The 13,258-nt window shown below is 35.4% G+C and overlaps 1 protein-coding gene across 1 annotated transcript in view; it reads left to right on the top strand.

Annotated features, from left to right (window-relative positions):
• Positions 1–10,161, top strand: part of ZPBP (zona pellucida binding protein) — a 29,353-nt gene extending 19,192 nt beyond the window's left edge. Inside the window, exons 8-10 of the mRNA XM_019473028.1 lie at positions 1,890–1,966; positions 3,630–3,807; positions 10,070–10,161. Coding sequence (XP_019328573.1) covers positions 1,890–1,966; positions 3,630–3,807; positions 10,070–10,161 — 347 coding nt within the window. The remainder of the gene's footprint in view (positions 1–1,889; positions 1,967–3,629; positions 3,808–10,069) is intronic.
• Positions 10,162–13,258: the final 3,097 nt, after the last annotated feature.

Raw genomic sequence — 13,258 nt, 5'->3', positions numbered from 1 at the left:
TGCACCTTTAAGATTTCCTTCTTGAAGAATGTCCAGCCTTCCTGGACCCCTTTGCCCTTCAGGACTGCCTCCCAAGGGACTCTGTCAACCAGGCTCCTAAACAGGCCAAAGTCCGCCCTCCAGAAGTCCAAGGTAGCAGTTCTGCTGACCCCCTCCTTACTTCTCCAAGAATTGAAAACGCTACCATTTCATGATCGCTATGCCCAAGACGGCCTCCAACCATCACATCACCCACAAATCCTTCTCTGTTCACAAAGTCAGAAATCTCAGTGCCATGTCAATCCAAAGGAGGTATTTTTTTCTTTGAAACTTGTTCTCAGAATATTCCTTCTGAACACTGAAACCATATGAAAAGAAAGTCTCAACTCCTTTATGCTGTGAGTGAGGTCTGAAGGAACCTGTAAAACAGTTCCAATATATGTTCAGTTCACTTGAAGTACTTTGTGTTATTAAAAGAGGTATCTGAAACCCGAAGAGATGCTGTTTATAATTGTTGAGATGAATGTACGTAAGAACATCTGCAATATTTTCTTGAACTTACTGTTTCTAATTATTTCAGCTCTAAAAAGGCAATTGTTTTCATATATTGTATTAGATTAGTCACTATGTATCAAGACATGCAATTTGAAAAGATCCCTTTCTGAACAAAGTATACCAATTATGCTTCATTTTCTACTTTCCACTTTACAGTTTTAATTTTCTTGAAAATTAAATATAATTGCTTATAAAACCAATGAAACTATTCGTCAGTTGTATTTCTCTGAAAATTGTATTTGTAGTGGATAGCACTGACGTATCTGAAGAGTCTCATTACTGATAGCATAGTTAGTTAAGGTTAATTCTAAGGTTATTGAAACTACATAAATTGAGATTTATTTAATGTGCAGGCTTTCTAGAATATTTGAGCATTAGGAGGAGAAATACTCCAGTTAGAGATTTAGGTGGATGTAAACTGTGATATGACTCAGTGGTAAATTGCATGTTCTTAAGTCACTGGAAGTCTTAGAAAGTGCTTTTTGATTTCTAAGTAGCATTTGGTGTTTCAAAATTACTTCCATGACAGAAATAGGTAAAGCTTATACTATAAGGAGTTAAATTCACGTTAACAGATAATTTTATTCTTAATATGGCAGCTTACTCTAATGTCAGTTCTGGAGAGCAGTCCAGCAACTTAGTTAAATATTTCCCAGGCCTTCACCATAACGTGTTAGTACTAGTCAGTTGATAAGGAATGTGGACCCATGCAAATGGATTACTAAAATGTAACTACGCTTTTTCTTCAGTCCGTACTTGAAGTCTTCCTTCGGTTCTATGTGTCACAGGCATTCCTATGAGAATGTAAAGGGTTGAACGGGTGAGGCTCAGGAACTGATGTGTTTGTGCAGGGCAGGGACCAGGGAAAACCTTTAAAAGCACTAGATATTGCCCTGATTGATTGTTTTTGAGAGAAAACTTGAGTCCATTGCAGAAATAGTCAGAAGCCTGAACTGTTAGGGTTCCTGGATGACCGTTTTAAAACCTGAGTCTTCATAAAACCACAACGGCAGGCAGGTAATTAGAGAGGGAGTAGCTTATTTCTTTTGAAGGGATTCAGATATTTATAAATCTGGGAAGACTCCAGAATTATACATTTCCTTGCCATTAGAATTTACAAATAAATGATAGTTCCCATAAAATATTTAAGTATACTGAAAATTAGACATAGACATGCAATATCTGTAAGAGGACAAGCTCTGTGATTTCTTTAAAACATTGCAAGTTAGACATCTGAAATATGGTAAAAAGTCCTAAATACTTGGATCAGAACTGACTAGAATCTGAAACCAGTAAATAAAAAAAAAGTTGATTTCATTGACTTTGTTCTATAAACAGATTGTGTTTTGTTACAGTTGCTTCCTTAGACAGAGAAAAACACAACAGACTATGTCAGCAAAGTGCTTGTGATGCGTCTCATAGACTAAACAAGGTACAGTAGATGGAAGAATAAAAAGGCAACTAACATAATAAGCTACTCTCACAATAAAGTATAATAATGTAAAAAATGAAATATACTTTGTTTAGTAAATTAATAAATCAATATAAAAGTTTTAGTGGATATAACATTTGTATCAGTTAAAATTGCTAATACTCTATTGCCGTTATGGATAAGGCAGATCACACTATCAATCTATATTAAAGACAGTATATTAAGAGTATGAAAAGTGGCAAGACAATCGGGAAATTTTGAACATGTGCTATCTTATAAATATCAAACATGCTGTTTTGCAATGGGAGTGCCTTTCCATCACTTCAAAGTGATTTTATTATTGATCTGGCAGAATTTTAGCTACTTGAAGGTGTTTGGCTTTTACAGTAGAGAACCAGAAGCCACAGTCTTGCTTACTAGGTTGACTGTTAATTCAGAGGTTCTTAAAGGGGAAAAGAGAAAGGGGAAGGGAAGTACAGGAGGATTACCAAGAAATAGCAGGTATGCAAATCATCCCATGCAAATCATGCTTTGGGATTCCAGTGAAGGGGTGAGGGAGTCTAAAATAACATTGTACTCATTAAGCAGCTTCCATCCTGTACACTGAAAAAAACCCTAAATTTGTGGGGAAAGCTCATGATCAAAGTTCATCTTTTTCATACAGACAAGACGATCAAATTAAGAGAGCATGAATAAATTCGGTTTTGTCAATTTGTGTGTGTACTGAACCTTGCAAGCCTATTAAAGATTTTTTTTTGCTTTTTCTTTTTAGCTTTCTACATATATAATCCCTGTAAACAAATGAAGCACTGTCTGGATATGAAGCATTGATACTTTTTACTGTTAGACTTTGTCAGGTGGCTAATGGGTCTATTTTTTGTTACATATTTTATATATTTTAGCCAGTTAGAAGTCACATTTTTAACTACTATGACTTAAAATCTTTAATATTCCAGTGGAAGAGACTTCATAAAAAATGGTCCAAAATTCCAGAGAAAATATTTTTAAAAATAAACATTGCCTTTGGCTAGGGAGATGGACTAGCTGAGATGGAATAGAGCTCCCTTGTATCCTAACATTTCTGTGATTCTGTGCTGCTGGTTCTGCACTGATTCAAAGGAATGTTTTTCCTGTCTAGGATTGTATTTGTGCAAATCTTTTTGAGTAAGGGAATTAGTCTTTGGTGACATTATTTGATTGATATAATAATAATAATAATCCCCTTGTTTAACTTGGCTTAGGACACCTTTGACATTTTCTTTTTATTGATCAGAAATAGCTAATAAAGGTGGAAAGTATGTCTGAAATATAAGTGAACCTAAATAATAGTACCTATGTAGATGGGAAAGCTGCAAGTCTATTGATGTTGGGCTACAGATGTCTAGTGTAGGCAAAATTGCCATGGATTAGCTTTTAAAGTTCTATTTGTATAATCCTGAACACTTTCAAAGACATTGCATTAATTGATCAAGGTTTAGCTAAATTAAAACCAACATATCCAAGAATATCAGATTGTCCTCCTGTTTCCATTCAGCTACAATCAAAAGATTTAGTGGTACATCCTTTAAATCTTAATCCTAACTCATACTCACGTTCTTTTGTCTTTTCTTGTATTCTGACCTCTTTCCATCAAAGATTCTGAAAAAATATTGTTTCAATTTAGGCAAAACACCTTATAGAGAGATTTTTTAAGCAGCAAGTGGAAATTAGCAGGAAAAGTTCTGAACCGTTGCCTGAAATATACTACATTGAAGGTACTCTGCAAATGGTATGGGTTGATCGCTGCTATCCAGGGTATGGAATGAATGCTCTAACACATCCAGACTGTCCAGAGTGTTGTGGTAAGTGACAAATTCATCTATCGTACAAAGTATTAAATATTGTTACAATGTTTTTTGCTCTGATCGAACTCAGTACTTTGCTATTTAACTTTATAAAATCGTTATGCCATACTATTTTGGGCTGGTCAAGGTAACCAGTACTAGATCAGGTTAGTACTTGGGTATAACTTTCATAAGACCTTGTTGATTTAGATTTTAAGCCAGACCTACACTTTCTATGGACTGATTTAAACTAAAATCAAGCAGATTAAGTTCAGACCTCTAGATAGCAGTGGGGTTTTTTAGAGTTAGCATAGGAAATCTGTAATCTGACAAGGTATGGTTCAAGTGTTGTTTACGATGAGACAAACGACAATTATTTTTGTTCTTAAATTTATGAAAGGGGGCATAATAATGCAATGCTTTCATCTAATTACAAACTTAAATGCTACATTCCAGATCTGAGTAAAGTAAGAATAATAGATAAAATAATCGCTCTGCATAGCTTTGCAAAATAAAGTTAAATTTATAAATATTTGTGATCCATTTGGAAGAATAAGGAAAGGGGGGAAATGATTTCTGGTAATTTTATTTTTGTCAGTTCTCATACTAAAATGAGTGATACTACCCTCCTTAGATGCTAAGGAGTGGATCGGTGTTTTAAAGAGTGGCTTTGCTAGATTGCATTTCGCCCAAGAAAAGGTTATTCATACGATTCCCAAATATTGAGCCTGAAGTTTCAAGGGAACAATGGAAGACAAGACACATAGCGAATAAATCTGTAGTCAACCTTTTGGCAGAGATGATTCCCTACAGACCTAGAAATGGTGGAAGAAAACACTGGATTACATACTGAACGACAGTTTACAGAATGGAATACACTTTGAAAAGAAATAGTAAGAATAGGGAAGAAAATAGAGACACCTCTAAAATTGCAGGACACGTGAAATGTTTCCATATGTGATGTTTTTTTCCAATTTGTTGTCTTCATCAGAAGGAACTTAAATTTTTTGGTCCATGTCTTCCAGCAAAAAGTGACAAATATCTGGAAGGGATATATATAAATATCAAATTTATTACATTTATTGTAATACAGAATATTGTTGCACATGATTTCAAGGAAAGATACATGAAAATCAAGTTTAGAAAAGCATGTCTTCTTTAGGATGATTTGTTTTGTACAGACTGCAATTCTGCTTTCCCCCAGAATATCTTACTCCATTCTAAACTAATTTGTATTCCTTTTTTCCTCAAAACACAACTTTGTCTTAGCTCTGGTGGCTGTTTAACATAAGTAGTAAAAAATAATACTGTTTTCTTGGCTGCCATGCTCCTTTACCTCCTGCACTAGACAGAAACACTACATAGCCCTACACCAGTGTCAACCCAAGAAGCTGATCCCTGTTCAGCTGGGATCCTAACAGACACCTCTTTGGCAGATACAGGGGCAAGCTTTCATATCTGAGGTACCTAAGAATCTGAAACAGTCAGGCCTGAAATTTGACTGATTACTACTTCCCATAGTTGAGGATGTCATTCTGTCAGCATGCTCAAACATACGCTCTTTTCCTTAGTTGACCTCTTGGTAAAACTAGTAATTTCCTTTCCTAGAATCCAAAACACCCTATCATAGGCAGTAAAACTGAAAGGGTCCTCTGCTTATTGTTCTACCTCAAGGCAAGATATAAGCTTCAGTTATTCCTGACAGATGTATCCTGCATAATCTTTAAAACCTCAGAAGACTACATAGACTCCCAAGGAAACATAACTCAACACTGCACAACCTCACCATTGGAAAGCTTTTTTCTAAGATATTTATGTAATTTCCCTTGAAGTAGTTTATACCTGTTACTTCTCGTTCTGTCTCAGTAAATCTGGAAACGATTCTGTTTATCTTTGAAATAGCTTTTCTATATCCTAGAAGACTGACCTTTTTTTTTTTTTCTGATATTGTCTTCATTGAACGAAACCACCTCAAGTTCAGTCTTTTTGGTCGTGTTTGATAGACCTCTGTTCAGCCTGATTACTGTCCACTGTAAGTTCTCTACATTTGTTTTCAATGCCCCAAATTTCATGCAGTAGTTCTCAGGAGACGATGCTAACATGGGAGAATTAGTTGTGAATTGCTAAAATCCCTAGATTACTTAAACAGAAAATAAAATATTTTCCCTGTATCTTTGTTAGTGGGGGAGCTTTTTCCGAAACATGCACTTACTCATAGAAACATTTTGATAAACACATTTCCATGGTAGTATGGCAGCATTCAACTTCTTGGGTTATCCAATAGTTTCCCTTGTAGTTGCAGGAACAAGGTCCTGTAATCCAGTTAGAACAGTTTTAAGGTCCATTTCAGAGCTTTTTGGGAGTTTTGGTCTCTTTAGCTACTCTTGCTTTGTAGTTAGAAGATCAAGCTTTCAATCTAAATTAATTAATGGGAAGTTCATACTCATTTGCCCTGCTGGGGAGAATGCCCTTTAGCTTAAGTAGATTTTTTTTTTTGTCTCCTATTTTATAATCAGAACAAGTCAACTACTTCCTTTCTGCTTTTTGTAAGAGTTTGCATTCAGCAAACCTGTATCTCACATGCCCCATTTTGAGTTTAATATTCTTGCACAGGGGTGAGTAGAATTTAACATGGTATTTCAGATGAGCTCTTATCAGTGCCTTTTACATCATTAGTGCTTTTCTTTTGGTCCCAAGAACCTCTCTCTCAAGTCATGTAACACTACCACGCTTCCCCTTTTCATTGTGACTGATCGTGCTCACAGTCCTCTTTAATCAAACAAATATACAGGCCTTTCTCATTGTGTTATTTCTTCCTGCCTATTTAAATCTTGTCCTTACTCACATCTTCTTCCAGTTTTTTTGTCAGCATAGTTCATTGGGACTTTTTCTGATAATCTTGTTAGTGGAAATACTTAGTAAAGTCTGTCTAAGAGCAAGCTCACGAGTAATCCCTTTAGCAATTTCTCTCCAACTCTTATTTCCCTTTTAAGCATCATTCAGTACTCTTTTTTAAATTTTATTCTAATCGTAGTCTTCTGTAGTTTTATTACATTTGTATGTGCTGCCATATCAGGTGCTTTCAAATTGATTACGTGTTTATCTTCATTGTAAAACAACATCAAATTGTACTACTTTCCGCTTACCTGCATGCGTTTCAGCATTCATTCATTAAATCTTTACATAGTATAGAAGTCTGATCAGCTGTTCTGTGGTTTCATGGATTCTTTTTTCCTTTTCTGAAAAATTTATAACACATTTCTTACCAGTCATAGATTAGCACCAGTCATAGGGTATTGCTGCAGATACATTGCAAACCTCAGATTATCATCTGAGGGCCAGTTCCGTTTTGGAACATGGAGACAGATATTACTCAGACTTTCTAATTTAAGTACATTAAACTTTGAATAGTGCGACTGTTTCTAGTCTCCGGGTCTTGATGAGGATATGACAGAATGGAAAAGGTTATGGAGTAGGCCCGAGAACATGGAGAACTAAAAAAAACTATGCCTATCCTCTGCAGGTTTCATAAACAAACCTACTCCATTTTTACTTCTCATACAGCAAAACAGTTGGATGTTCAGTTACACCTGTTCTCTTTCCTCTATTATTTTTAGAGTATCTAGTTTCATGTAGTGTTCTAGTAGTTCTGGTTCCTCCACGCTGTTGTGCAGTGCTCTGTGAACAATGCATCATTTATTTCACACTGCCATCACACAATTTGTGCACTAAGCATAACCCTTTCACCTGCTGCATCATCTACCAATCTAAATCTCCTGTATTAGAACTTGCATTCGTTTTTTTCCCCATGCTTCAGTCTCATGTTCTTTTATATCATACTATATCCTCATTTGTTTTTCCCCCCCTCTGCTTTTATATTAAAATGGCATTAAATATTGAGCTATTGTCTCACCTTCTACTCCCATTTTCTAGTCTAAATCTCTTTCTGAATTAGTCAATTAAACATGTTAACCTGATTAGTCACTGTGTGATGTATCTATCTTTAGAGAAATCTTTTTGGCAGAAAACACTGGTGGTAAAACATAGCAAAATTTTGTTCATCAGGTACCAGATAAGCCTCAGGCTGAACCCTTTACTGAGTGATTTTGTAGAGGCAATGACTTAAAGACATGGAGTTACTGCTGATTAATAATTCCATTTAGTCTTCTGCCTCTGTAAAGCAGTCTTGAATAAACAGAATTGATGAGTACAAACATCTTAGAAATTATTTCATTTGATTTTATCTTGATTTTAATGTTTTTCTGCTTTTAAAGCCCTGTTTTATGTTAAATAAAGCACATTATTCCAGGATAAGTTAATTAAATATTTTGGCAACAGCTACATGAGGTATGATCCACCATTAAATTTTACTTAACATACGCAATTGAGTCACTTTCACATCATCAAAACTTCTAAATATCATTTTTCTGGTTTATAAATCTATTTTTTTTGTTTTAGGGTTTTTTTTTTTAAATCAGATGCAGCTGTGAGATTAATACAGTACAGAATGTCCTATGTTTCTTAGGGCTTCTCTGGAGAGACAATTTGGTATCATACCCTGTACTAGCTTTATGAAATATTTTTTATCCTGTATTATTATTCTGCAGAGCTTGATTTCTGTAGTATTTTTAGTAGACTAGATACTGAATAGTCAGTTCTAATTTGGTTTTCTTCAGTTCTTTCTCACCGCATGGTGATTATTTATATTACTGAAACATAGTAACTTGAAAATTCAAAAGGAAATACATTATTCAAGAGAATATTGAAATAGTCCTAAAAATCAGAAGCGAGTGCAAAATACTAGTTAGCTTATAGGATACAAGAACAAATTAAGACATTGTGTGCATTTCAGTTTGTGAGGTGTGAAGTGGCAAGTATATAAACTATGCTGCTAAAGATGTAGAATATTTTGCTAAGATGTTTATACTTTCAAAGTGAAGGTATACCAATAGGAGTTTTCCATTAGTGAAAAGATTGAAACAAGTTAAGTTTGCCGGTTAAAGAAGCTTTCCAGCAGCTGGCTAAATAAGCTACAGGTCCCTACTTCAGAAGATTCCTTTCTCTTTTTCATGCTTTCTGCTAGATAGCAAACAGATGACGCCTCTGAGAAATAAACTTTTTATCCCGTTGTAAGAGAAGTCTACCTTGCTCCAATTAAGTAAACTGAAAATTCTGAAGGATTTACTAGAAGTGTGCCTATAATCTTCAATAAAAAGAGTAGAATTTTTCCTCCGTACACAAGATGATTGATTTTCCAGTCAGAAAGGTTGGAAAATGCCTTTAGTTACATGTATTTGTAAAGCTTTCTCTTTCCCATAAAGCCATCATGGTCTGCCTATACTAATGTACAAAAAAGGCAAGGTTTTGACATCATCTGCAGAGGACTCCTTCTCTCTTACATTTCATAAGACCTCTGAAACCCTCTTCAGTCAGTAACAGTGGCAAAAAATGCTAGGCAAGCTAGTAACAGCCACTGGGGATCAAGTGAATCCTGCCAGCCTCAACAAACGAAGATAAACCAAACCAAATACTGAAAATCCTGCCGAAGGTTTGTGCAGTAGTGACTAAGAAGTCATTACTAAGCCAGGCAAAACTCAATAACCAGGTAAGTGCCGATTCTGCAAAAGGAAGGAAGGTCTTAATTACCTTTGTGTACTGAATACTAATGCTGTTAATTAAAGATCTATCCTAAAGAAAGGCTACCATTGCAAAGTTGAAGTATGATTCAGGATAGTCATAACCAAATAGATAAAATTCTGCTTTTTTCTGCCAAGAGCATAATGCTGAGTTAGTCTTTTGTGATGAAGTCATTCTGCAGATGACTGTACAGACTTCATCAAATGGCGTAACACGATCCAACAGGAAAAAAATGTTTCATTCAGAACATACACTGATTTCTGGTTTGATGTAGTATTTTTGCATTACTGCTTAATAATTATCAGAAATTAGATTTCAACTTTGTCTTGTATTACTTATACAATCTGCTATTGCAGTTTATTTAAAACATTATTGGATAAAGGCCATATTAAAATGTAATTGAGGGACACATCCCCTGTAAGTAGATGGAGTGAAAAGTGATGAAGAGAAAAATACGGTGTAATAAATAGATGATATATAAAATATATACGATTTTTTCATCATCAACTAGCAGAATGCTGGGAAAAAATCTGATCTTTTTTTCAAATAGGTAAAGATGCATTCTAAACATTTCAAATGTAAATATTTTTTTATTAATATCACTTAAATTCCACATTTTTCCCTTGGTTTTTTTTGTCCATAGTTGTATGCAGCCCAGGATCATATAATCCTAGTAATGGAATTCACTGTCTGCTGTGCGACAGCAGTTTGATATATGGAGCAACAAAGTGCTAACGGCTGAGGGATTTGCACTCTTGTAATAGCTCTTATGAATTTTAACGTGGTAATATTAATAAATATTTTCAAAATGTACATTTTTCCCTTGGTTTTTTTTGTCCATAGTTGTATGCAGCCCAGGATCATATAATCCTAGTAATGGAATTCACTGTCTGCTGTGCGACAGCAGTTTGATATATGGAGCAACAAAGTGCTAACGGCTGAGGGATTTGCACTCTTGTAATAGCTCTTATGAATTTTAACGTGGTAATATTAATAAATATTTTCAAAATGTGTACAGTTTGTTTTGGTTACATCAACAGAACACACTTGTTTTTAAGAAATAATGCTTCATCAGCATATTGGTAAAATGTTTTAGGTCATACCACTTAGGACTACTTCATTTTTAAGGTCTTTAGAATATCTGCTAGGTTAATACCAGTAGAGACAACTAACTATTTAAGTCACGAGGGGAAAATACAAAAGTAGATGTATTTTGCATACTTAGTCCTTTGCTGATAGACCTCAGCTCCTCTCGACGCGGACTGGCGTAAGGAGTCTATATTGTCGTTTTCATCTACCTGTCCATTCAGTTGTTGGTTAAGAGGATTATAGTGAACAGTTCATGGTGTACATCCAGCACTGAAAAGTCATGAATGTTGCAATGTAGCCTCAAATGCAAAAACATCCTAAAAACTTTCTTTCAAGATGAATTATAATATCACTGCTGACCAGCTGGTAACTTCTTCCCAAAGAATGTAAAATTCCACTTGGGTCAGTCACCTGTTCCACCTTTAAAGATGCCGCGTTGAGCGTAACACTTTTGCTTTTACCTGAAGAAAACAAACAGTAACATAAAATACCATGGTACTTCATATGACACCCATCTTCTTCACTTTTGTAAGACTGTTGAGAATTACTAAGTGGTTGGCTCAATGCATTCCTTGTCATTCATTAACAGCCTTATTTAAGTTGGTATTCAGTAACAGAATCCTGTTTAAAATCCTACTTGTTTTGTATTTGCAGATCATACCCCATGCAAATTGCAAAGTTTTTAATAAATATTAGAGAGTTTATACTCTTTTCCCCTTAGCTCCTTTTCCTATCTAGTTCATGTATAAAAATGAGCTAGATGCGAAGGCCATTTTTAGCTCTTTGTCACACCTGGAAAATGGGGTTTGCAGGTGTTTGTTTTTTCAAGCACAAATGTGGACCACAGGTTTAAATACGTATGTCTTCAGGAACTGTTCTCTGAAAAAAGGAATAAAAAGAAATACTGTGCTACATCTAAGAAGTAATTTTTCAGTATGGTGTATTACCTTAAGATACTATACTATAAGCATCCCACTAATATACTGTTTACGTGACAGAGCCTGAAGCTCCAAACATTGTATTTTGATGTGAAGGACACAAAAATGAAAACAGTACATTTGAAAGTAACCAGTAAGACTGTACGATTTGCCTTTCCGGTTTGAATGAACTAAAGTAACTTTTGTATAAAACATATGCAACTAAGGCATTTGAAGAAAATGGAACACAAGCATTATTAGGATTCTACGGAGTGACACCTTTTATAGCTCAAACACTAGTAGAAACAGCATAACTAGCAGAATATATCAAATACCTCTTTTTATCAAATGCCATTTGACAATAAATAGCTGGGAAAGAGCGTGTTAAAAAATGTTTAGCAGTTAAGAAATTAAACTCTATTTAACTGTAATCCATAGAATGACTAAAGGCTACCTATTCCTTATTTTCGTGTGGTAATTAGAGATGAACAGACCACCGGGTCGTCACATTAGGCTGAAGCACTGCACGCCCACATGTTAGCTGCGTAATTTCCCACTCGCAACAGCGCTAAATTAGCTAGCATTAGTTTGAATTATTAATGGCTACAGAGAGAGCACGGTATGCAGTATTGTCTTTGTGAAAATACAGACTTTGTTTTTGCTAAAAAACCACCGTACCAAGTAATATCAGCACATGGAACTTCCTACAGTATGGATAGCAAATTAATTTGAGAATTACCCTCTGAAATGAATGCAGCTTTTTAAGGCAATAGCAATCTTGATTAAGCAGCATTTTGACATTTTTATATATTTACCTTCCTGTTGCACATCAGAAGCAGAAAGCTCTGGCTGGCAGACCATTTCATCAATTAAAGGCATTTATAGAATTGTATCTATACTTTGAGGGAGAATAATAAAGCTGATGCAGTGTTCACTCTGGTATTATACACACTAGAATATTGACTTTCTTCTCCATGCGTACATTTATGGATTTTAGCCCAGTGTAGAAATGATGCTTTTTGGTCCTCCTGATAGGTGAAATTCACTGTAATTCACGAAGTTTGCACACCCTTTAAGGCTTACTGGAAAAAGTAAAGTAAGTGGTTATAAAGGTTTGTCTTTAATTCTGCCTACTATGAACAAAAGCACTTTACACGAGTATTTGTGAACGTCCTCTCTCATTCACTGACTGCAGTCAAGTACAGATGCTTTATTATAGGCGCGATCTGCGGAAGAAATCCTGATCTCAGTTAACAGTGTTAACCTGGGCTTCTAAACTACTCTCGGTTTATGCTGGCTTAACCAAGAAAATAATTCTCATTTGTCAACGCACACATGCCGTATATATACAAATACACACCTCTCGTTGCTAAAATATTTTAGGTCTGCTCTCTTGTGTGGTTGGAGCCAGAAGAAAGAAATTTCTTTGCATATAAAACCATGGAAAAAAGTTTTCCTTGTTTATCTCTTCCCCAGAATAATTACATGTTAAACTTACTTTCATTTCCTCATGTTACGTCTGCTATGTGCTTGCTATTTTTCCACAATGTGTGTGAACTGATACTTGCATTCCTATTTTCACCATTTTTCGTAAGTTCACCTCTTCGCCACGAGGTACAATCTGTGCACACAGAAACACTCAGCACACTCCACTTTTCCAGATCATCCTGCCATTTGTGCAAAATCCGCAGCGGTGCTCTGTATCCAGCGGGAACTGGAGTGCTTGCTGTTTGCTGTGCCGTTTCTCCCTTTTTGCCAAGGAAACACGAAGCAGGCTAACTTCTTGAGTTCTACTAAATTGACAAGATTACTGACGAATGCAAGTG

Source organism: Aptenodytes forsteri, unplaced genomic scaffold (assembly GCF_000699145.1).
Source record: "Aptenodytes forsteri isolate BGI_AS27 unplaced genomic scaffold, ASM69914v1 Scaffold150, whole genome shotgun sequence".
Lineage (NCBI taxonomy): Eukaryota > Metazoa > Chordata > Aves > Sphenisciformes > Spheniscidae > Aptenodytes > Aptenodytes forsteri.
The sequence above is the reverse complement of the archived record's forward strand: the minus strand, read 5'-3'. Positions and strand labels throughout refer to the sequence as shown.